This window comes from Hippoglossus stenolepis, chromosome 22 (assembly GCF_022539355.2).
Source record: "Hippoglossus stenolepis isolate QCI-W04-F060 chromosome 22, HSTE1.2, whole genome shotgun sequence".
Taxonomy (NCBI): Eukaryota; Metazoa; Chordata; class Actinopteri; order Pleuronectiformes; family Pleuronectidae; genus Hippoglossus; species Hippoglossus stenolepis.
This window is the reverse complement of record NC_061504.1, coordinates 18377081-18401390: the sequence shown is the minus strand read 5'-3', so window position 1 is coordinate 18401390 and position 24310 is coordinate 18377081. Positions and strand designations below refer to the sequence as shown.

The 24310-nt window shown below is 44.3% G+C and overlaps 2 protein-coding genes across 13 annotated transcripts in view; both read right to left on the bottom strand.

Moving 5' to 3' along the window:
- The window catches only part of flncb (filamin C, gamma b (actin binding protein 280)), a 32190-nt gene extending 20638 nt beyond the window's left edge, over window positions 1-11552 (bottom strand). For 5 of the 9 annotated variants that reach the window (XM_047338561.1, XM_047338562.1, XM_047338564.1 and 2 more), the window contains exons 1-12: window positions 10813-11552; window positions 6100-6348; window positions 5903-6000; window positions 5625-5775; window positions 5074-5192; window positions 4911-4988; window positions 4540-4702; window positions 4247-4447; window positions 3080-3202; window positions 1229-1366; window positions 1023-1149; window positions 385-521 (exon numbers count right to left, since the gene is read on the bottom strand). In XM_047338561.1, coding sequence (XP_047194517.1) covers window positions 385-521; window positions 1023-1149; window positions 1229-1366; window positions 3080-3202; window positions 4247-4447; window positions 4540-4702; window positions 4911-4988; window positions 5074-5192; window positions 5625-5775; window positions 5903-6000; window positions 6100-6348; window positions 10813-11191 — 1963 coding nt within the window. In that variant the 5' untranslated portion in view covers window positions 11192-11552. Of the gene's footprint in view, window positions 1-384; window positions 522-1022; window positions 1150-1228; window positions 1367-3079; window positions 3532-4246; window positions 4448-4539; window positions 4703-4910; window positions 4989-5073; window positions 5193-5624; window positions 5776-5902; window positions 6001-6099; window positions 6349-10812 lie in introns of those variants that run through there. The other 4 variants (XM_047338566.1, XM_047338567.1, XM_047338568.1 and 1 more) reach the window with 2 other exon arrangements.
- A 2227-nt stretch (window positions 11553-13779) lies between these two features.
- Window positions 13780-24039, bottom strand: LOC118101660 (coiled-coil domain-containing protein 136). 4 transcript variants are annotated; one of them, XM_035147586.2, is made up of 11 exons: window positions 23668-24039; window positions 23457-23577; window positions 21671-21733; window positions 20971-21294; window positions 20641-20715; window positions 20103-20402; window positions 19729-19846; window positions 19398-19575; window positions 19086-19220; window positions 18090-18204; window positions 13780-16706 (listed from the first exon to the last, which is right to left on the bottom strand). In XM_035147586.2, exons 4-10 carry the CDS (start codon window positions 21227-21229, stop codon window positions 18100-18102), a joined length of 1170 nt encoding a protein of 389 aa, XP_035003477.1. In that variant the 5' UTR covers window positions 21230-21294; window positions 21671-21733; window positions 23457-23577; window positions 23668-24039; the 3' UTR covers window positions 13780-16706; window positions 18090-18099. The 4 variants fall into 4 exon arrangements, with proteins under 4 accessions (XP_035003477.1, XP_035003478.1, XP_035003475.1 ...); XM_035147587.2 differs by having other exon boundaries at window positions 20971-21291; XM_035147584.2 differs by having other exon boundaries at window positions 20971-21195; window positions 23668-24029.
- Window positions 24040-24310: the final 271 nt, after the last annotated feature.

The following is a 24310-nucleotide window of genomic DNA, read 5'->3' as shown; positions in this document are numbered from 1 at the left end:
AAGTTTAATATTTATATTTCATGTAAAGTTTTATGGATTAATTTCTCTGAGACGATGAATAAACACAAAATATAAAACAATATCATTTTTAACAGCTCAAAATCGTATTTCATGTTAAAAACTTTACGTACTATAGCGTCCGTCCATTATTTCTCTGTTTGCTGATGACACTGCTGTTTATCTGTTTTCCCTGGAATAATATGAAACTAGAAACAACAGACATCCTACTGTCTCAGTTTTCTGTGACAAAACAGAAAGAATTTTTACTTTCATTCCAAATTAACTTTGAGTTTCATGAACTGTGCAGCGACGCTTTTAAAATCAAATATTGCCGTCAAATGTTCCCCGTGGTAATTTGTGTGGTGATGTTTCGTCAACACGTACCGAGCGTTCCCACCTCCGTCCCGATGGCCTCCACCACAAAGTCCGCACTCTTCCCGACCAATCCAGTCTCCAGCCCCGGGCCCCAGGCCCTCACCTTCTGAGGCCCCGCCTCCTCACCTACCTGCACTTCAAACGGACTGAAAACGTAATGTTAGACATTATTACACAACATTTAAAGATTTAACTGATACAAAATCATCTGCCATTAGACAAAATATATTTTATATCTTTTAATACCAACAACTATAACGAGAATATAAGTAACAACATAATATAAATAAATCATTTAAATATATTAATTCAGTCATTTTACAAAGAAAATAAACACAAACAAAAACCTGAATGTTTTAATTTGTTTTGTTGGTCAGAAAAGAAAATGGAATCAATGAAACATGAGGACATTTTTGATGTGAGACCAAACTAATCAAGACTTTAAGATCTTTAAAAAAGAGAAAAGTGTTACATGTTTCATGAAAGCTGCAGAATATTGTTCTTCACAATCTGAACCTCTGGAATTCCTCAAGGCTCGATCCCTTATAATTCTGTGTTTACATGGAAACGATAAATATAATAACTAGAACATTTCAATTGAAACAGGATGTGCTGCTGTGTTTGTGGCTCAGGTGATCGAGTCTCACCTGCGTGGGATGCTGTGTCCCCCCCAGGTGACGGTGACGATGTATTTTCCCGTCATGATGGGATAATAATTACACTCAAACACACAGTTTTCCACCTCCAGGACCTTCACCGGCTCCTCAAGACCGTCTGAGTTCAAGATACAAATATCACTTAGACTGAAAATGGCCAACAAATCAAAAGTGATCAATGGGTGGCGGCGTCTTACTTGGTCCCTTCACGGTGACTTCGAGTTCACCGCTGCCGCCTCCTTTAGTGTAAACTTTAAAATCTGCCACTTCTTTCACCCTCAGACCTTTTGGCTGCAGGCCGCGGCCTGAGGCTCGGCAGGCGTTCGGGTTGCAGGCTGTTGGACCAATCAGGAGGAGACGCAGGACACTGATTAGACTGGAGGTGACATGAAACTAACAAAAAGAATAAATCTAAAACTGAATCTAACTTCACGAGCTGACGTTAAGAGGTGAAACAAAAAAAACTGGTGCGAGTTTAACAATAAGATCAGATTTTTATTTCAACTGTTTTTAACTAACTTTCATGTTTAGCTTTTCAGGAAACTACCTGAGGGAGACGAAAGATTTTCTTCAGGTTAATTAATTATTACATATTTAGAGATTTCATATCTTTTACTTTAAAACACAAAAAAAGTAAAGTTGGAATAATTCTATTTCCCAAGACATTATATTTTTATCAGTATTTACAAAAGACAAAATATAACAATTCAAATTTTTTTTTAGAATTTACTGACTCTAGTTCACCTTAATTTGAAATGGGATTTTAAATAATAATTTCATAATTAAATTTTCAATCTGAATGTTTCTATAAAGTAAAAAACACATAAGACTGTTTTTAAATGCAAAATATTTTAACTGAATTATTAAAACAATAAACTGACAATAGACAATAAATTAAATTTTTCATTATTACTATCAATCCTGAATCCAAAATTTAAACCTGAACTCAGTGTTAAAGTCTGGATTCAGATCATCATCAATGAAACTGAGATAAACAGACTGTGTTAGTGAGGCTGAAAGAAACAAGCAGCAAAGATGAAGTGAGATGAAGCGGGAGGAGGAGGAGGAGGAGGAGGAGGAGGAGGAAGAGCTGCAGGTTCAGAACTGAATCAAACCATCTTAAATAAATAATATGTTCATATAATAACAGAGGCTGGTGTTAGATGGAGGAAGAAGAGTCACTGAAGCTGAAGCAGGTGATGAAGATAATTTAAATATGTGAAATGATTATTCACATGTAAAGGTCACATACTGTTTAATAAGAGGCTACATGTTAAGTTAATTAAAAATAAAATAAGAGGTTTATAATGGGGCGGGGCCTTCAAACAAAAACTGACAATTTAATTATATTAAAAATAAATGTACGAATTTTAATTTCTTTATGTAAAAAGAAAGATTTTCTGAATCTATTCAGTGACGTCTTTGTTCAAATCTACAGAGCGTGCGTGTGAGCAGGAGTATTTATAGATTCTCATCAAAGATTTCTTCAGAGTTTCACGTTACAGGAATTATTGAATTATTTAATTGTGAATGAAAACACTGAATGTGAATCTGAACATTATGAACTTTAATGTACGTGGCTGTAATGTAATAATGATCATTTCTTAAACTGTTAATTGTACGAGTCTCGTGAGTTTCTCTGTATCTTAGCAACCATTAAAAGCTCGAACAACAATGTTGATGAAGAAGAAGAATTAGGTAGAACTTGTAAAATACATATTTTTGCACAAAATTGGCTCTAATCAGAATATCTGCCGATAAATTTGTTCTCAACAGATGAAACATGTTTTAAAAATGTTTAAATGTTTCTGAGCTGAAGATATAAAACTCAGTTGATCAGCGTCTTTAGTTAAAGTGGCGTTAATCACTGAGAGAGGCTCCGCCCCCCCACAGCCGCTCAGAGTGGCAGTGAAGACGAAGCAGCTGCTGCACATGCTACAAACAGGAAACGCAGAGAGGTGGAGGCAGGATGTTTGAGTTCAGGTGGAAGGAAACCAGGTGAGCCTCCAGCCCCAGCCCTGCCCTCAACCCCCCCAGCCTCTACTAACTTGGTCGCCTGGGTTTGGGCGGCGTTGGAGGGGGGGCTCTCCGTGTCTTGTCTGAGGGAGGGGTGCGAGTGGACTGAGGTACCATCTGCACCGGAGAGCCGGGAGGTTGGGCGCTCTGTGGAACTGCAGGAGGGAACAACAGTGATGACAGATGTAGATATAAGAGGAAAGACACCTCCGCACCAGCAGGTGGCGCTGCCGCAAGACCAGAACCAGGAAGACAAGATTTCTTTGTTCAAATCCCAAACAAATTCCAATCCAAGATTTTAAAATCACAAATCAAGACTCAACTCCAGAGTCAAATTCACACAAACAAGTAAATCAAATCTTCGGATCAAGTTTTAAACAGTCGAGAAACAAGAAAACAAGCAAACAATTAAAGCAGCATCAGCACCTTAGGGCGCAGTACTCCACAGTACTCCAGTACTCCACAGTACTCCAGTACTCCACAGTACTCCACAGTACTCCAGTACTCCACAGTACTCCACAGTACTCCAGTAATCCACAGTACTCCACAGTACTACAGTACTCCACAGTACTCCACAGTACTACAGTACTACAGTACTCCACACTAGTTCAAATGCACCAAATGAACCGACTCGTGGTTCAAACATTATATCGTCGGGGGTGAAGACTGCAGAAATCAAAACAAGCTTCTGTCTCGAGTCAGGATTAGATGATCCCGACTCTAAACCTGAATCCTGACTGAGAACAGATTCAGGCCAAAACAAACGAGTACGGAATCAAAGAGAACCAGGTTCAAAGTTCAAGATCCTTTATCAAAACTTTATTTAAAACTAAAGTCAAGTCCGTCCACACCTTTGCCGACAGACCAATGAGGGAGGAGACTATGGATACAATGAACAGTTTCAACCAATCAAACATAAGAACTGAGGCGCGACTGTCCAATCAGATCCAGACTGAGCTTCATGTTTCATACGATCATTTTAAACCTTCGTCTGGTTAGAAACAGGATGTTACCGGAGGGTGGGTCAATCTTCACTCTTCTGATTATCAGATGATGAAAAGAACAAACATTACATTTCAGACATAAAATAAAAACAGTTTTTGAATGTGACCTGTTAAAATCCTCCTGGTTTCAGTTTAAACATCAGAACTTAGAAGAACCTTCAGACTCCAGCAGAACCAGTGCTGTGTGACACCTACCCTCACAGATGTGGACAGTGAAAGGGCTTGTGGGAATCTGCTGCCCGGCAAAGGTCACGCAGACGGTGTGCGCCCCCTCCAGGACGGGGACATAGGTGCAGCGGAAAATACTGTCCCCTTTGTTTTCCAGGACAATCTCCACTGTGTCCCTGCGACCGTTAGAGTCCACGATGATGACGCCCACGTCTCCGGCTCCCGCCCCTGGAGGACGGACAAAGAGACGTTTCCACACTTTGTCTTTGTTTGTTTCTCAGATGAATTGAAGTCGTTTAAAGCAACAGTTCAGTTTTTACCTGCTGTGTAAATGTCAAAGTAGGTCGGCTTGTTGGCCACGTTCCCCATCGTCTGCAGCCCCGGCCCGCGGGCCTGGACTCTGCTCGGGTCGCCCATCGCCTTGGAAACGTTCACGATGAAGGGACTTCTGTCAATGTCCTGCCCAGCGAACAGCACCTTCACCTGGTCAGAGAGGGAATCACAGGCCTGTCAGGTTTATTTCTTACAGACTTAAAACCAGTTTGATCGTGAATCTAAATGACGTTTTATCAGATGATGTTAAATCTTCTCCACTGAATCTGAAGATGTTCACATTCAGTTGTGTTCACTGAAGACGACCATGAGACGAAAGCTGAGGAGTAAGTGAACCTTTAAATAGTGTTTTTCTCACCTTATGAAGCCCCTCCACTTTGGGCAGGTAGACCACAGAGTAGGTTCTGTTCTTGTCGTTGTTGGGGATGACTCGAGCCTGATGGACACACACAGACCGGAGACTGACTTAACTTATTCTGATTTAACCATTTCATTTATTTAGGAGTGATGAGAGTTCCCACCTCCTCCGTATGTCCCTCTGGATCCTCCACGTAAACCAGAACCTCACCCAGTCCGGCCTCCACCGTCTCCACCAGGAACTCCGCTGGTTTCAGAACCATGTTCCCTCGAGGTTCGATACCTGAGACATGATGAATGGGTTAGCAATAGCATTGCCTAGCGTTAGCACCACCGATAGGTGATTATTTCAGATGCAAACTGATAAACGCAGACAAACATTAATTCACTAATTCATGAATAAGTCACATCGAGCTAATTACTTATAAAATCCACCATTTCTGATTTAAATGAACTTAAACAAATGAACTCAAATTCTTCGTAAAATGGAGCAGACAAAGTTCTGATGAATTTATCAACAAATATCAGTTCATCATCAGCACAAAATGTTTTCATTATGAATAACTCAGTTATAGCGGAGAGCCGAGAACAGAACCCAGAGGAACCTCACAGGTAAAAGTTTCAGTGGGATCATCTCACCTGAGTTTGATCTGTAGAATGTTTTAAAACATCAGGAAACACGTAACTAAGAAAAGTGACGAGTTGGTTTCCTCACCAGGTCCGAAAGCTTTGGCTCTTTTCGGGTGCAGAGTCTTTGCCCTCAAGGGGGCGCCGGGCTTTAGTTTGGCTTTAGGGAACTGAGACAGGTAGGTCATCACAGAGTGCTCGTCCACGTTTGGGTCGACAATCTCCTCTGGAGCGATCACCTGAAGAAGAACCACAACATGACGACAACATGACGACAACATGACCACAATGTTTAATCCTGAGGACGCAGACACACACATAAATCTCGAGTGTGTGTTTTTGTGCGTTAATTTGTTAGTGTGTTACCTGTGGAACTCCGAGCCAGTCGTCCGCCTGCTGCATGGCCTCTCTGGCGTTCTCCACCGGCTGACTGGGATCCCATGTTTCCCAGTCCGGACACAAACCTGAACGCATCACAGACATTAGTTTCTCCTGAAGCTGATTATTGATTGATTATTGATTAGCGATTAGCGTGTCATGTGTGTCAGAGCTCTGGTGCTCACCGGGGGCACAGTTGTCCACCAGTGCTCCGAGCGCCTTCCCGTCCCTCCAGTCTCGGTGGAAGTTGGTGATGGGGAGCTGAGGCACCTTGTTCTGGATCCAGCCCAGCAGACGCTGCTTTGGCGTCAGTTTCTTCGCGTCCTCGTCGTCCTCGTCCTCCCACATGGGCATGGAGATGGAGTAGTGGAGGATCAGGGTCCAGATCAGACCCAGGATCAACTTCAGGTTCCCGTCCACGATAGCTTTAGAGTCTGAGGGACAGAGGACGGGTGGAGACGTTACAACCCGTCATTTACAGGTTAAGAGTTGTGTTCTGTTCATACGTCAGCTGACTCCAACTCCCATCAGCCCTTTCACCTCAACTGACGACTAAGCTTCTGCTGAGCTTTATTCCTCTTTCCTCCAGAGTGCTGACACTGAGTGTGTGTGTGGACCTGACTTTGTGAGTCTCTGTGGAAAAAACCTGTTCACAATCATGAAATCATATTTTCCCTCTGAGCTCAGATGTTCAACACACACACAGGAAGCTGGAGTCCAGTGTTCACAGAGGAAATGTTGTGATGGAGTGTCACTGTAATCTTTCCCCAGGAAACAGGAGACGTTAGTTTGTTCATACACACACACACACACGCACACGCACACACACACACACAGTCTCCAAAATTTTTAGTTTGGACATTTTTCTAAAACTAAACTAAGATTCATACAAACTGTTGATTCTCGACTGAATCCAGATGATTTCAGACACATTAACTAAAGTTAGAGTCTCTGATCCAAACCACATCCTCTCCCCAGGTTTACTGATCTGTTCATCCTGCTGACGACTAGTTCAACTAACTTTAACTCTCAGACAGGTGAAAAAACAACCTCGAGGTAACACAGTGTCTGTATATATATATACATATATATATAATGTATATATACATATATATATATATATACATACATATATATATATATATATATATATATATCTCTGAACACAATCTCTCTCTCATTAACATTGGTTGCCATGGGTTACAAACAAACAGCTGAATCTCGCCCTGCACAGAAACAAAAAGAGTCCTGATAGAAGTTGGAGGAAAACAACCACATCATGTGACAAGGAGCGAGCATCTGTGTCATGTGACTTTTAAACTGAATGAGAGGAGACAAACTTCTTCAGTAACACAGTAATAATATGTCATTTCAATAAAGTCATCTATGTGTACAACAATAAAAACTCTAATATGAATTCTCAGCTGATCCTCAGTGTGGGAGGTTCTCTCTCTACTGAACGTCCAGAGGTCAGAGGTCAGAGTCTAACGACGACACGTCCCTCGCAGTGAGGGAGCAGCCGATTGGCCGATGCAGAGCGGAGTGGACGGGCTGTGAGGTTTGACCAAGTCCTGGATGTGGACTGGACCTGATCCGGTCACAGCACGGTACCAAGTACTAGTGTTTTGAAAAAGGATGCGGGCAGCTACTGGTAACACAACAGACAACAGTTGTTAGAGAGACGAGCGAACACACACACACACACACACACACACACACACACACACACACACACACACACACACACACACACACACACACACACACACACACACACTGTTATCTAAACTCACTGTCGTGATCATTATTGAGAGAGAGAGTGTTTGTGTGTGTGAGTCACCGAGTGTGTGTGTGTGTGTGTGTGTTGACCCTCCAGCTGTTGGTTCAAATGCCTCAGACCAACTGTGACGACAGCTGACACACACACACACACACACACACACACACACACACACACACACACACACACAACACACAGGCAACATTCATAACCCCCCCTCCTCCCCGTGTCATGTGGTGGGGGGTGATGACAGTAACGAGAATCTTTGTTGTTCAGATTCAAACTGAACTTTATTAATGAGGCAGCAGTGTGACAGTCAGCAGATCTCACACACACAGACACACACACACAGGTTTCCTCTGGTGATGTCATCACACAGTCTGTGAGTGGAGGTGAAGATGTAAAGACACAGTTTGACTGATCCAGAGTCAGTGCAGCTGGTGGAGGTTCAGCAGCTGAACAGATGAGACAGATCCAGGATCAGCTGAGGATTTCATCTTCTTCACAAAGTGAATTCAACTCTTTATATTATCACTGATCTGTTTTCACGTTGAATCATGAACTTGGATATTAAATCCTCGTTCTCTCAGTGAAACTTATTCACACGTGATGTGAATATGAGACACATGTTGGCGTCAGCGTCACGAGACACACGAACCAGATTCTGATTCCTGATCGAGTGGAAAGACGAAGCTGCTTCACACAGTTTCTGTTCATATCAAAGAGACGACGTGAACCTCCGACCCACACAGGAAACGTCAGAACACTCGTCAGATACAAACCCTGTTCAGTCTAGAATTTAAAAGCCTCCTCCTCACCTACATTAACATTATGGCAGCATCAAACCTTAAAGAGGTCACGGCACCATTTCCCCACTAGAGCCCTGAGCTCCCAGAATGCAGCCTGTTGTTGATGTGTCCAGTTCCATCAGCATCTATTGTACTTGTGTCCTCGGAGCTTTATTCACTGCTAATAAAGTTTCTTTGGTAGTTTTGCTCTTGTTGAGTTAAGAACAGTGTGTGTGTGTGTGTGTGTGTGTGTGTGTGTGTGTGTGTGTGTGTGTGTGTGTGTGGGGGTCCTGGCCTCACTTTAACATTCCTGTGAGCTGACGGCTTCAACACATGTGAATCATTACACAGTCAGAATATTTCTGTTCACACTGAACACTGTTACTTTAACTGACCCACAACAACACAACATTCTTCACTGGATCAGAATTCATGTGTTCATCACGGAGTTAGTTTCAGTTTCTACAGCCGAGGGGTCACATCATCAAACCTCCAGAATAAAACAGCTACAGAATCAAAGTTAAATTCACGTTTGTAAAGAACTAAACATGTTTAAATCAATTCGAACAACAAAGTTCCTCTTCCATTAAAGCTGATTCACTGATTATCAGTATTTCTAATGATGATCAGTTATTAATTAACAGTTATAAACATCAACTGTTTGAAACAGACTTTAATAAATGTTCAATAAATGAAGGTTTCACCATGATTCATATTTTAAATGTTGTGATTCCAGAGCTTCACTGATCCAGAATACGTCTCAGTTTGTCTCAGTCAGTTTGTCTCAGTTTGTCTCAGTTTGTCTCAGGTCTATTTTCAGCAGCTGTTGGTGGAGGCGGAGCAGAGCTCAGCTGTCCTGCCATCAATCACCTCATGTACCCCCCCCCCCTCCTGCAGGGTCACAACATGTGAACAACACTGTTAAAGAGTTTGACTGGAATTCAACAGTTTGACAAACCCAGTGTAAACGTACATGAACCAGTTTAAACTCTGACTCGTCCAGTCAACGTCTAGATGATGGAGGTGAAACTGGATCAGAGGAAACTGGATCTCAGTTTCCTGTTGGAAGAGTTCACAGCTTCAGTCCCATCAATTCCTGTTTCCTGAACCACTTCCAGCTTCAGTCCACTCACTTCCTGCTTCCTGAACCACTTCCAGCTTCAGTCCACTCACTTCCTGAACTACTTCCAGCTTCAGTCCACTCATCCTGACTCTTCACGCTTCAGTCCACTCACTTCCTGGTTCCTGAACCACTTCCAGCTTCAGTCCACTCACTTCCTGCTTCCTGAACCACTTCCAGCTTCAGTCCACTCACTTCCTGAACTACTTCCAGCTTCAGTCCACTCACTTCCTGCTTCCTGAACCACTTCCAGCTTCAGTCCCATCAATTCCTGTTTCCTGAACCACTTCCAGCTGAACACGGACAGAGGACGGTTCCGCAGGACGGTTCCACAGAACGGTTCCACAGGACAGTTCCACAGGACAGTTCCGCAGGACGGTTCCGCAGGACCGTTCCGCAGGACGGTTCCGCAGGACGGTTCCGCAGGACCGTTCCGCAGGACGGTTCCCCAGGACCGTTCCACGAGACCGTTCCGCAGGACGGTTCCACAGGACGGTTCCGCAGGACGGTTCCACAGGACAGTTCCACAGGACGGTTCCGTTGCTGCTCAGTATCTGAGGGAATCAACTCCATTGTACTTTCATGTGTCCCCATCTCAGAAGGCTCTGGTCCAGGTTCTGGTCCAGGTTCTGGTCCAGGCTCTGGTCCAGGCTCTATAGACTACTGCACCTCCCTCCTGGCAGGTCTACCTGCAGCTCAACCAGAAACCAGCAGCTCCACTGGTCTTTCACCTGAGTTCCGCTCCCTTCACTGGTTACCAGTGGCTGCATCTGTTTCAAGACACTAGTACTTGGAACCGTGCTGTGACCGGATCGGGTCCAGTCTACATCCAGGACATGGTCAAACCTTACACCCCCGCCCGTCCACTCCGCTCTGCATCGACCAATCAGCTGCTTCCTCACTGACAGCTGCCACTCAACAACATCAGACTGTCTCCTGTCCTGGCTCCTAAACGGTGGAACCAGCTCCACATGGACATCAGGACAGGAAGTCTTATTGTAAGTCAGCTAAATGTCATGTGATGTCCATCATCAATCTGCTGTCATGACAACAGGATGTTTTGTGAACGACATTTAACTGATTTACCTTAACAAAGTATTTATATTTATAATTTATAATAAATGATTTCACTCTCAGCTGACTGACAGGTGCGTCACTAACCTGTGGACCAATCAGCAGCTGTGCGTGTTGATGCGTGTGCGTGACTCACCGATGGACACGAGCCTGATGTGCTCTCTCTCCAGGAACTCCAGCGCCACGGACACGTTCTCCAGCTTCATCTGCCTGAAGTTGGGTCTGTTGTGGTACTTCCGGTACATCTTCTTCTGGCTCAGCACCTCCAGCAGCCCGATGAGCTTCAGCCCGTCGCCCAGGTCCTTCTGCAGGTCGCTGATCCGCTTGTTCATCACCTTCAGGTGCTCGTTACACCAGCGCGTGAACGTGTTCTGCTGGATCTTCTTCCACGGAGCGTCCTCCGCCAGGTCCTTCTCCGTGGCCGGCATCTCCTCCTCCTCCTCCCCGGTGTCTGCGGGGCCTTGGTACAACTGCGGCGGCAGCTGCGGCTCCAAGAAGCCGCTGTTACTCATCATGGTGCCGCCTCCTCCGGACACAGCGCGGAGCGGAGAGAGGGGAGAGGAGGAGAAGACGAGGAGGAGAAGACGAGGAGCTCAGGGGAGGGACACTATTCTCCAAAGTTTGCGTAAAGCGTCTAAGATCTGATCCAGAGTCAGTGGATCAGTGCGCAAAGTTACGATAAGTTCCAGGAGGAGAGATCAGAAAACAGAGAGAGGAGGAGGAGAAGAAGAAGGAGAAGAAGGAGAAGGAGAAGAAGAAGAAGGAGAAGAAGGAGAAGACAGGGGCGGTGTGTTCCTCCGGACTCTCTCGGGCTCTGTGGCCGGCAGAGACGGGCAGTGGGCGGCTCAACGGCCTGAGGACAGTCGGGACAGCTGCTGGAGAGAGAGAGAGAGAGAGAGGGAGGGGAGGAGGGGGAGAGAGAGAGAGAGGGGAGGGGGAGGGAGGAGGGAGGAAGAGGAGAGAGAGAGAGAGGAGGGGGGGGAGAGAGAGAGAGAGAGAGAGAGAGAGAGAGGGGGAGGGAGGGGGGGGAGAGAGAGAGAGAGAGAGAGAGAGAGAGAGAGGGAGGGAGGGAGGGAGGGAGAGAGAGAGAGAGAGAGAGGGAGAGAGAGAGAGAGAGAGAGAGAGAGAGGGAGGGGGAGGGAGGGAGGGAGAGAGAGAGAGAGAGAGAGAGGGAGAGAGAGAGAGAGAGAGAGAGAGAGAGAGGGAGGGGAGGGAGGGAGGAGAGAGGGAGAGAGAGAGGGGGAGAGAGAGAGAGAGAGAGAGAGAGAGAGAGGGAGGGAGGGAGGGGGAGAGAGAGAGAGAGAGAGAGGGGGAGAGAGAGAGAGGGAGGGGGAGGGGGGGAGGGAGGGGAGAGAGAGAGAGAGAGAGAGAGAGAGAGAGAGAGAGAGGGAGGGAGGGGGAGAGAGAGAGAGAGGGAGGGGGGGGGAGGGAGGAGAGAGAGAGAGAGAGAGAGAGAGAGAGAGAGAGGGGGAGGGAGAGAGAGAGAGAGAGAGAGAGAGAGAGAGAGAGAGAGAGAGACAGAGAGAGAGACAGAGAGAGAGAGAGAGAGAGAGAGAGAGAGAGAGAGAGAGAGAGAGAGAGAGAGAGAGAGAGACAGAGAGAGAGAGAGAGAGAGAGAGAGAGACAGAGAGAGAGAGAGAGAGAGAGAGAGAGAGAGAGAGGGAGAGGGGGAGGGAGAGAGAGAGACAGAGAGAGAGAGAGACAGAGAGAGAGAGAGAGAGAGAGAGAGAGACAGAGAGAGAGAGAGAGGGAGAGAGAGAGAGAGAGAGAGAGACAGAGAGACAGAGAGACAGAGAGAGAGAGACAGAGAGAGAGAGAGAGAGAGAGAGAGAGACAGAGAGAGAGAGAGAGAGAGAGAGAGAGAGAGAGAGAGAGAGGTTTAAAAAGCTCAGCCACTGAGCTTCACTCTCAGGAATGTCACACAGCTCATTGGGGCGGGGACACACAGGAACCCCCCCAACCACTGACACCACCGAGTATTAATACTCCTCCTGAGGGGGAGACACCAGGAGAGAGAGACACCAGGGGGGAGACACCAGGAGAGAGAGACACCAGGAGAGAGACACCAGGGGGAGACACCAGGAGAGAGAGACACCAGGGGGAGACACCAGGAGAGAGAGACACCAGGGGGGAGACACCAGGAGAGAGAGACACCAGGAGAGAGAGACACCAGGAGAGAGAGACACCAGGGGGGAGACACCAGGAGAGAGAGACACCAGGAGAGAGAGACACCAGGAGAGAGAGACACCAGGGGGGAGACACCAGGAGAGAGAGACACCAGGAGAGAGACACACCAGAGAGAGAGACACCAGGAGAGAGAGACACCAGGAGAGAGAGACACCAGGAGAGAGAGACACCAGGAGAGTGTATGAATGTATGAATCTGTAAAGTTACATAATGTTGTTGAACACAATAAAAACAATGTTGTAAATGTTATTTTACATTAAAACGATGAGTCACAACAAAACACGCAACAACATAACATATCATGTAACAGAGATTTAACCTAAAAACACAATGAAACACAAAATGAAATAACACAAAGTAACATTGAACATAACAAAGACACAACATAATGTAACAATGTGGCAAAACAACATTTTGTATCATGAAAGAATTAAATCAATTTATACAACAAGTTGAACAACATTGAGCATTAAAAACTAACACACACACACACCTGACAGACTAACACACACCTGACAGACTAACACACACACACACACACACAACAGACACACACACCAACACACACACACACACCCTGACAGACTAACACACACCTGACAGACTAACACACACACACACACACTGACAGACTAACACACACCTGACAGACTAACACACACACACACACACCTGACAGACTAACACACACCTGACAGACTAACACACACACACACACACACACACACACACACACCTGACAGACTAACACACACCTGACAGACTAACACACACACACACACACACACACACACACACACACACACACACACACACACACACACACACGCAGCTGTACATTAATATCAAAACTTTAGGTATAAATTTCTCAGTAACACATAAAACTTTGTATTTAAAGACCAAACGACAACAGAAATGTTTTGATACTGTTATTTATGGAAGAACAATATATATATATATATATATAATAAACTAATAAACATCTGCTACATTTCCTGCTGCATTTCTTTACAAACATTTGACCAAAGCTTTTCACCACAGTTAAATCTGCTCCATGAAAAATAACTCAAACATTTCAAATGAACTCAACTGAAACCAACTATCAGCAGGAAATAAGAACTTTTCAAGAGGCCATGTCACCAAATCATTATACAAACATTCATATTCAACAACCTTTTACAGGATAAACTGAGTTTGTCTCATCAAACACATGAAGTTACACATTTATTGTAAAATAAAATCTTCTGACCCCCCCAACCCTAACCCGCACTTTTAATGAGTCAGTCCTGTGGAAGCACAGGTACCACAAAAAACACATCAGATTAACTTAAATCTAATAATAATAATTCTTAAATCTAACTTATGAGAACAAATCAAATGTTTGACTCTGGAGTCAATAAATCAAATATCATAAAATGACCTTGTATTATACTTATGTATTAATCTACATTTAATAAGTCGCAGATTCGCTTATAATACTCAAGTTACCATGAATATTTTATTTTCATCATTATTTTGATTGGTTCCATACATTTGCTAAACTTTCTCATGATTTAGACGTTGAATTGAAATCTTTACTGTTTTAAATCGATTTTTTATTTTTATTTTCATTTTATATTGGAGAGAAAACGCAGGTGATTCATCGTGAACATTTCGACTCACGTCTTTAATTAAACTATGAACACACTAAACACCATGTGTCTGTATTTACAGATAATAATGTATTAATTTAATTAAACTCATGCAAAACGTTATAAACGTTTAAATGACACGTGCTGTTTATCATTTAGAAGAATATAAGACAAGTTATAACCTTAAATCAATATGCTGTTCATTTTATTATTATTAAATATGTTTAAATTCCTTCAGCTTGTTAAACGATTGATTTCTCACTTTAAAGTCACTTCCTCATTTAAACACAGAGCAGTGTTTGATCCACTGAAGCCGGGAGGGTTTAGGACTGAAAATCATCGGCCCTTTAAATAATGATCATAATTATTTGGTAAAAGTTCACAGGCATCATCACAACATCACAATCATTTAATCATCGGATTAAAATTCTGTGATTATTTGGTCACAACTTCGAAGTAAAATGTAAACATTCATTCAAAGACTGAAACTGTGCAAAATAAGAGGAAGTGGGATTTTATCATCGTCCCAATAAAAAGATTTAAAGCTACGAAATCTGAACAAAATAAAAACGTCTTCAGAGTTTGAAGAAACTAAAATGTAAACAAACGCAGATGAGTTTCTCTTTGCAGATTTACACGGTACTGAAACTTTTGTCCCGTTTTGACAGGACTGATCCATTTCGTATTTTCTACGAGATTACAAAGTAAAAAAAACGGTCGAGGTGTCCCACAAGGCTCCGTACTGGGTCCTCTTCTATTCACTGTTTACCCAAGTGATTTCTGCCACGTAGTTTTTAAAAAGGTCTCTGTTTTATGCTCATTCTACAGAAACCTGCTTTTTTCATGTTAAGTCCATTTTTATGTATAAATAATAATCAGTGACACGAGTCGCAGTGCGAATAATTCAATTACCTGTGATTAATTCTAACTGAAGTTATTATAGTGATTAAATATGTTGATAAATGAGCCATTACTGAAGTTGATGGTTTTCATGCAGAATATCTTTATAAACAGAAACACTGTCAAATGTGATGAAGTTAAATTCAGGAGAAGCAGGAATTTGTTTTGAATTAATTCAGTCAAGTTCTTTTTCTAACTTAAACTGTTTTAAAATTATAAAATTATTTACGGACATATTTAGTGACAAAGCAGTAAATTTACTTTTACATTCTGAACATGTTTTCTCCAACACTCATTTCTCAGCATTTATCATCACCCCCCCCCACACACACACACACAATCATTAAATAAATACAATTTAGTTTAAATCTGACACAGTGAAATCAGTCAAATAATCTCCTTCAGAAATGATTCATCTCTAAGATACTAAGATTTAAAATAAAGTGCTTTTTAACTTCAGTGAATGTTCACATTGGTTCTGTTGCACTTAAACACACAAATACAAACATTTTAATTCATCTATTAAGGAAAAACAAAGCTGATTTAATTTTCTTTCCATTATTCTGCTCTTTTTCCTTCATGCTACAAAAACTGATGATTTTTAACCAACAACATTCAACATTAATCAGGAATCAAGATGAGTCCTAAAAACTCTAAATCTGAATTCTGTTCAAATTCCCTTTATCATTGTAAAATGTTCTTTTAATTCAGCAGAAATTTGTTTGTTTTTGTATTTTTGAGCAGAAATAATTTGTTGAATTAAAAAGGCTGATTATCATTTCCACATTTTCTTTGTAGAAGTCGTTTCATTAACTACGTCGTTACAACAAGTTGGATTTTAAACACTAAACATTTTCACATCACTTCATTTCATATATGATGATATTTATGTTTTAAACTTTCTTTTAAAAAGTTAAGTTTTGAATGTCGGACTGTGGCAGACTTGGATTTTTGTTTAAATTATTTTTAAACAAAAGTTTATTACAGCTCTGACCTGCAGGGGGAGCTGAAGAGTTCTTAATGGACGGCTGAAATTCGGTCTATTTTTCCCTCTGTCACTCACTGACTGTGGCGTTGAGGTCAAACCTTCATGGCGCCGCCGTCCCAGAAGCAGAGCATCAGGACAGCAACATGTTCGAGGGCAGAACTGGATTCATGACGGCAATCCCATAATGCCACAGTTCCCAGTGAGGTCATCGTTGAGGTCACCATTTGTCGTCCCTCAGGCCCTGGTGAAGCTGGGGACGACCAGAACCATGATTGCCACCACAGCAACCGCCGCCACTGCCAGGTTCCAGCCGTCAGTGTCCGTCTGCGGAAACACAGCCGATCACAGGAAGTTAAAAGTCAAATATGACGCAGAGTGAAACTGCAGCTGACAATCAATAATCAACATTTAATCATCACAGTGACGACTTTAACTTTGGAGATTTTTATTTTACCGTCACATGTGACAAGATGAAACCGGAGATTAGACGATTATCAAAATTCTAATTAGAGGCTGATTCAATTTCTTCTCTGAAAAAGTCGACGAACTAAAATCTAAGTTTCAGACGACGTCCACAAACTGCAAAGAGAAAGATTTTAGAAAAAATATTTTATGACTAAAATGGAATTTGATGAATCATAAATGTTTAAAAACTTCATTAGTTTATCATTAAGGTTCAATTTGAAGGTTTTCAACCTCTTCAGGACGTTAGAAGAAACCGAACAAAGTATTTTTGTCAGTTACAAGTTTCCACACACACGTAAACACTATAAATGAAGTGGTGTCGTGTGTGAGAGACTAAACACTTACTAAAAGTAACTCTGTAAACAGATCTCTGCACACACACACACACACACACACACACACACACACACACACACACACACATGTCACCACCACACACACAGTGTCACCACCACACACACACACACACAGTGTCACCACACACACACACACACACACAGTGTCACCACCACACACACAGTGTCACCACCACACACACACACACACACAGTGTCACCACACACACACACACACACACACACACACACACACAGTGTCACCACCACACACGCACACAGTCACCACCACACACACGCGCGCGCACACACACACACACACACAGTCAGTGGATATGTTTGACATGAAAACTGGTGGACTGTAACTCCAGTCCACCAGGGGGCAGCAACACAGACGACTATAGAACAGTAATTCTATATGAACAGAGTTAACATGGAGGAGATTTCACAACACCTGAAATGATCAAACTAAAATAAACTGAATCAACAAAGACATTGATTGACTGAAGAACCTTTGAAGTTCCTGCAAAGCTTCCTGGGAAAATTCCTGTGGTGGAAACGCAGCGTAAATGTATGAAAGAAAACACCGAACATAAATCCTGCTGAAGGCTCCGAATCCAAACCTCTGGTTGGTCCGGGATCGAATCCAACGACCATCTGTGCACGTTCAACTTCAGGGACCTGAAGAGCCGATGTGACGAATTTTATGAAATAATATTTTGATCAACATTTTCCAACATCAACGAGACGTCTAAAGGAAAATGAAAGAATGAAAAGTTTGTCCGCAGCTGCAGGCGTCACATGATTCTCTGTGAACATGATGGAAATAAACTGTTTGACCACTTCAAGCCACTCGGACGCTAAAAGAATCAAAGTGTCTGGTAGAGAAAGAAGGGCGTGGCCATACCTGGTCCCATCTAGGACGCCAGCTCCTCCCACCAGCACCAAATCAAGGCCACTATAACAATCATTCCTATGAAGGGGACGGAGAGAACAGGGGGCTCAGACGGACGAGTGCAGTTCTGGGAAGAAGACAGAGGGCAGGAGCGTGGGGGGGTGGAGAGAGGAAATAAAACCATAAAATAATCAGAATAAAGTCAAAAGATGTGAAGGACGGCGACGAGCAGGCGAATGAAAAGAAGAGGTTTGATATGAAGCAGAAAAATGGACAGAAAAGGAAAAGAAGGACGGTCGAGCATCAAATTTACAGAGAATTTAGTAAAGTTGAAGGTTTTAAAAATGAGAATGAAGAGGAAACAGAAAGAGACCAAAGATGCTTAAAGACAAAATGGAGACATTACAAACATCCACATCTTGTTATTTAAAGACCTGTGACGAGGAAGAGGAGGAGGAGGGATGTGATGAAGAGGAGCAGAGCTGTTTATGATGGACTCTGATTTGGGATGGAGGACGGCATCAGGTCATTTTATTTGATTTAACGATGAGGACCAACAATCCAATAATCCTACGAGTTTGTATTTAACTGTTCCTCATGTGATGCATCAGCCAATCAGAGCTCTGCTCTCAGACATTTAGCTCAGGTACAAACAGACAGATGAGAACAAACTGCGCAACAGCGACAGATGTTGAGAAGCAGCCGACAACAAAACGCTCAGACGCCAGCGACACGAGAGACACAGCCTCTGAAAACCAGGAAGCAGATGAGCAATGAAACGTTCTCGAACCCAGAGATGTTTATCGACTCGCATGCAGACGTCATGAACATGATGTGAACAACATCCTGCTCCAGGACGAAGACTTCATCCTTGGTTTTATTCTGTTTCAGACTCTTTTTTCCTCTGTTTGACGGTTTCTTCCGTTTCTTCTTCAGACTCTGAAACTTGTCTCACGAACAGATTTATCAAAAATATCAAACCCTGTCGTCTGACCTTTGACCTCTCACCTGTGACTTCCTGCCCGGCAGTTTCTGCAGCTCGGCCTTGTAGCGGCGCAGCTCCTGCTCCAGCGCTGCTCGCTCTCGTTGGCTGCTGTCGTACATCAGCAGCAGCTCCGCCAGCTCGCCCTTCAGACCGTCACACTGAGAGAGAGAGAAACTGTCGTTACACAGCTTGTCCACCAGAGGTCACTGTGAGTTTATTATTACTCTGTAAAAGATCCTGCTCTGTAACCTGGTCACTGCTTAAATAAACGCTCATAAACGAATTTCTTAAATATGACATCGAGTCCGTCGTGTCGTTAACCGCCGTGTCGTTACCTCTCTCTGAATCCTGTGTGTCGTCTCCTCAGCTGCTCTCAGCTGAACCTTCAGGACGTCGACCTCTGACCTTTCGACCTCCAGGCCGTGGGACAGAGTGATGTAAGAGTCCGTCTTCACCTGCTCGTCCTGCTCAGTGTCGCCCTCCACTCTGACTGCCAGGTACGCGTCATCACACCTGTTCACCAGGACGACAGGTTCCTGCTCAGTGATTGGCTCGTCTGCTTACAGGGAGTGACTCAGTGATCATGTGATCATTTTTCCGTGTCATCTGTCACCTGAACATTAGTCATGAACAGCAGCAGTTTGATTGACAGCTGCCAGGACTCACGTGTCTTGTTGCTGCTTCAGCGTCTCCACTTTGCCGCTCAGCTGTTTGTTGTCGTCGCTCAGAGTCTGACACTCGTCCGTCAGGTGGACGACTTCGTCCTTCAGCTGCTTCACGTCACCTGAAGACAGGACGTCACGTCACAAAGAACACAATGGGAAGCTTCAGGCGCCCCCCCCCTACAGGCTGCAGAGGTAACTACAACCACAATATGACTCATGAACAACTGATGATTTATCTGAAAACACATTTATAATTTTTCCGCAGAGTGATGAGAACTGAGATCACGTTTCATTTAAATAAGTTAAATTTATTAAATTAATCTGTTACATTTGTGGATCCTGTGACCAGCTCGACCTCTGAACTCAGCTCCTCACCGTGCGATGGCGCCCCCACGTGGCGGCTCTTCATGCTGATCTCTGCCCTCAGCGTGGTGATCTCCAGCTCATATTCCTGCGCTGTGGCGTGGAGACGCTGCTGCTCCGCCCTCAGCCGACACAGCTCCTCCTGCAGGGAGGCAATGTCGTTCTCTCTCTCCGCCGCCGCCTCCTCGGACACCTGCTGCAGCAACACCACCTCCTCATGAGCCGAGCGCAACTCCTCCTGCGCCTCCTCCAGCTCGCTCTCCTTCTCCTCCTCCAGGCTGTCCATCTCCTCCTGCACCGAGCGCAACTGAGCTGAGGTGGAGAGAGGAGAGAGGGAGAGAGGGAGAGAGGGAGGGAGGAGTAGAGAGGAGGAGAGAGAGAGGAAGAGGAGGAAAGAAGAATAGGAGGAGAGAGAGAGGGGGGGAGGAGTAGTGAGGAAGAGGAGAAGAACAGAAAGGAGGAGAATAAGAGAAAAATCTGTTTTTGCAGTTTGTGATTTAACCAGAATCCTCTGTGCTTGTAATCTGAGGACAGTGAAGTAATCGAGTACCTTGTAGTCTCTGGATCTGTCTGGTGAAACTCTCGGCCTGGTGAGCGCTCGCCAGTCGCTCTTCATCCAACACACCTGAAAGAGAAGAGGAGGGAAAGTTCTATATTTAGATTCATCCATCAATCACATGTTATTGGTCTCATAGATGTTAACAAGGAGTAACTTCCTCTGTTCTTAACTCAACGAGAGAAACTTTCTGAGCAGTGAATAAAGCTCAGAGTCACATGTGAGGATCGTCTCCCAGGACACAAGTACAACAGATGAGTCTTATTAAATATGAAGAAATAAACAACAGTAACGTGTTAAAAACACGTTCAAGGAGACACTGACCCTGCAGCTCCATGAAACTCTCCTCGTGTCTCTGAGAAAATTCTCTCGTCTCCTCGAGCTCCAGCAGCAGCTGGAGAACCTGAGCTCTCAGCTCCTCCACCTCCTGTTCTTCATCCTTCACTCCTCCTCGCTTCTCCTCCTTCTCTTCCTCCTCCCGTCCTTTCTCTCCATCTGTCAGCGTCTCCTCATCCTCCCTCTCTTTGTCCTTCAGCTCACTCAGTTCGTCTGCACAGACGATAAATGATTTGAAATCACACATCTTCAGCTGACACAGGTCACATGGTACAGAACAGGTGATTCCTGTTTACACTGTGGCTCCACCTGCTGGTGATGATGGAGAAAGATAAACTGTAAATAAAGATGCTCCACATGACAGCTGCCAAAACATCTGGATCTCCCCCTGGTGGTTGTCAATCATCACCTTTATATACGATCAATCTATAAAACACACTTCTCTTCAGTGCATTAACGTCACTGAGAGGCTTTTATTGTGAAACAGGAAGTGTCGATAGTGCAGGTAGAATAAATCAAAATAAGAGATTCGGTTAAAGTGATGAAGGATGAGGATTATTAGGATGAATTTAACTTTAGATCATTTATATCATATCAGTCGTTTTCCCTCCATCACTGTTTGTTTATCCAATCAGCTGTTTGACTCTCATTTACAGTGAATAAACAGTCAACACTCAGACACACTGACCAGACGCATCGAGGACCTCCTCTATGACGGGCGGCAGCCGGAACCCGTCCATGTTTTCAGCTGCTGCAGAGAGACAGAGGGGGGAGGGGGATCAGAGCTCCACACAGAGAGGGGTGAGGAGGAGGAGGGTGAGGAGGAGGAGAACAGGAAGCCTCCTCACGCTCCGAGCAGAGCGGGATGCTGCAGCTCCTCCATCGTCCTGGAGCTGAGACACAGGGGGAGGAGGGGGGAGGAGGGGGAGGAGGGGAGGTGTCAGAGAGAGAGAGGCTGCGACAGAATTGAAAACGAGACTGAACGAGAAAGAACAAAACATGTTAGTACACAAGTGAAGTGTGAACACACACACACACACACACACACACACACACACACACACACACAGACTCAGACTCACACACACACAGACTCACTCACACACAGACTCAGACTCCACACACACACACACACACACACACACACAGACTCACTCACACACACAGACTCAGACTCACACACACAGACTCACACACACACACAGACTCACACACACACAGACTCACTCACACACAGACTCACACACACAACTCACACACACACACACACACAGACTCAGACTCACACACACAGACTCACACACACACACACACACACACACACACACACACACACACACACACTCACACACACAGACTCACTCACACACACAGACTCAGACTCACACACACAGACTCACACACACACAGGAGCTGATCACAGTCAGTTCAGCTGATATTATTTTGACAGTGAACAGAAACTGTCAAAAAACTGTTTCTGTTCATTGAAATAAAATGAAAATTCAACAGATATCTAATCTAATATTTTAAAGAGACGTTCAGAAACACTTCAGCTCTGAATGAAAACTAGATTCAGTTTGTTCACCTCAAACATCTCAACACCTGAGACAGGTGCAGGTCCACAGAGAACCTGAGGAACATGAAGGAGGAGCAGGTGAAAGAGGTGGAGGAGGAGACTGGGGTCAGGTGTGTGAGTGGAGGGACACCTGGTGGCTAGATGGAGAACAGCAGGACATGACAGAGAACAGGAACCTGAACAGGAGGAAGTGAGAAGGTTCGTTCATGTTCCCCTTAGGATGTACTATGACCTCTGACCAGCCCCACAATCAGGTCAAAGTTCCCATTTTTCCAATACTTTAAAATAAAATCAAGTTTGGTTATAATTGTTGTTAAAGTTGTTTGATGATACAAAAACAGGCTGAGACGTGATGATTGACAGCTGAGACTGACTCCTGATTGGTCGAGAGCATGTAGGCGCAGGACTCCACGATCCCTACTGCATCACCACCAGATGGCAGCATTTGAATCTGAGATATTTTGACTTTGTACGACAGGAGGAAGTGGAGACGTATCGTCCATCTACACTCCCATCATCCTTAGCTCTGTGTTTACTGCTACTTAGCTAATGTTAACATGCTAACACACTGAACTAACAATCCATCCACTATGGGCAGAGACCTGTATTACCGCTGTCAACCTCATGGTGGCGTCAGGTGTAAAGGTCAAGTTCATCCTCTGGAGACCAAGCAGCAGACGTTGAGATGTTTGAGTGTGAAAGACTCTGCAGTGTTTCCATCCCCATGGCAAAGTGCTAACGTGGCTAACAAGCTAATTCAAACATGTGGGACTGTCCCTTTAAGCTGCTGGTGTGTGTGTGGTCACTGAATGACCTTCATCTCACACACACACACACACACACACACACACACACACACACACACACACACACACTCACACTCACGCACACAAAATACCTGAGGCTGAGTTGCTGCAGTTTCCTCTGTGGTTTCACTCTGGTGACTGCAGACCTTCTCCTCCCTTCGTCCTCTTCCTCCTGCTGTTGTCCTATATTTCCTCCTCAGCGTCAGCTCCGCTCTGTGTGATGCAGAGCGACGTCACGACATGCTACAGACACAGAGGCCATGACATGAATCCTCAATGATTCTCTGTGACGTGACTCTTTACCGTTTCCCGGGTGTCGTCGCTGCACAGGAGAGCAGAAGAAGAGGAGAAGAGAAGAAGAAGAGCTGGGTTGTCATCAGTGTTCATGTGTTCACTCGTGTTCACACTGATCTGTGGCTCAGACTTCAGGTCTGAGATCAACACAAACATCCTGCTGATAAAAATGGAAACGGAGCAGAGAACTCCAGACGCCTCTCGCTGCTGAGCGGTTGCCAGGCAACACAAATCCTGACTTGATAACATCAGAGACGTGACGACGAGCGAAGACAGAAAATAAACCAGAGTCTGACCTCGGCTGAACGAACCAATGACGAGCCAGAAAAAACTAATCACATTTCAGACGTTTGATTAAAACATAATCATCTCATTATGAAAAGTGGATCAGATGCTATAAAAACAAGTATGAAACAAGACCCAATAATGAGCCTAACTACAGCATGTTCCTGTTGTTATTAACATGTATGTAGTTTATCTCAGGTGTGACCTTTGTATGTTCTACTGTTTCATCTGGACTCAGCCAAGTGGCGACACCTGCTGGCGGATCTGTGAGTTACAGCTGTGAACGAATCTGCTGATAAAATAAAATAAACTCTTAAAGTTTGTTTACGTGAATTCACGCGTCTGATTTCACTACTTATTAATATTT

Coding starts and splice junctions, on each gene's coding strand:
- LOC118101660 (XM_035147584.2), bottom strand. CDS start 21,722: ATGGACGGGTTCCGGCTGCCGCCCGTCATAGAGGAGGTCCTCGATGCG. Junction 19,576..19,728: donor CTGAAGCAGCAACAAGACAC/GTGAGTCCTGGC, acceptor CCTGGTGAACAG/GTGTGATGACGCGTACCTGG. Junction 18,205..19,085: donor TGCCGGGCAGGAAGTCACAG/GTGAGAGGTCAA, acceptor TCTTCTTCCCAG/AACTGCACTCGTCCGTCTGA.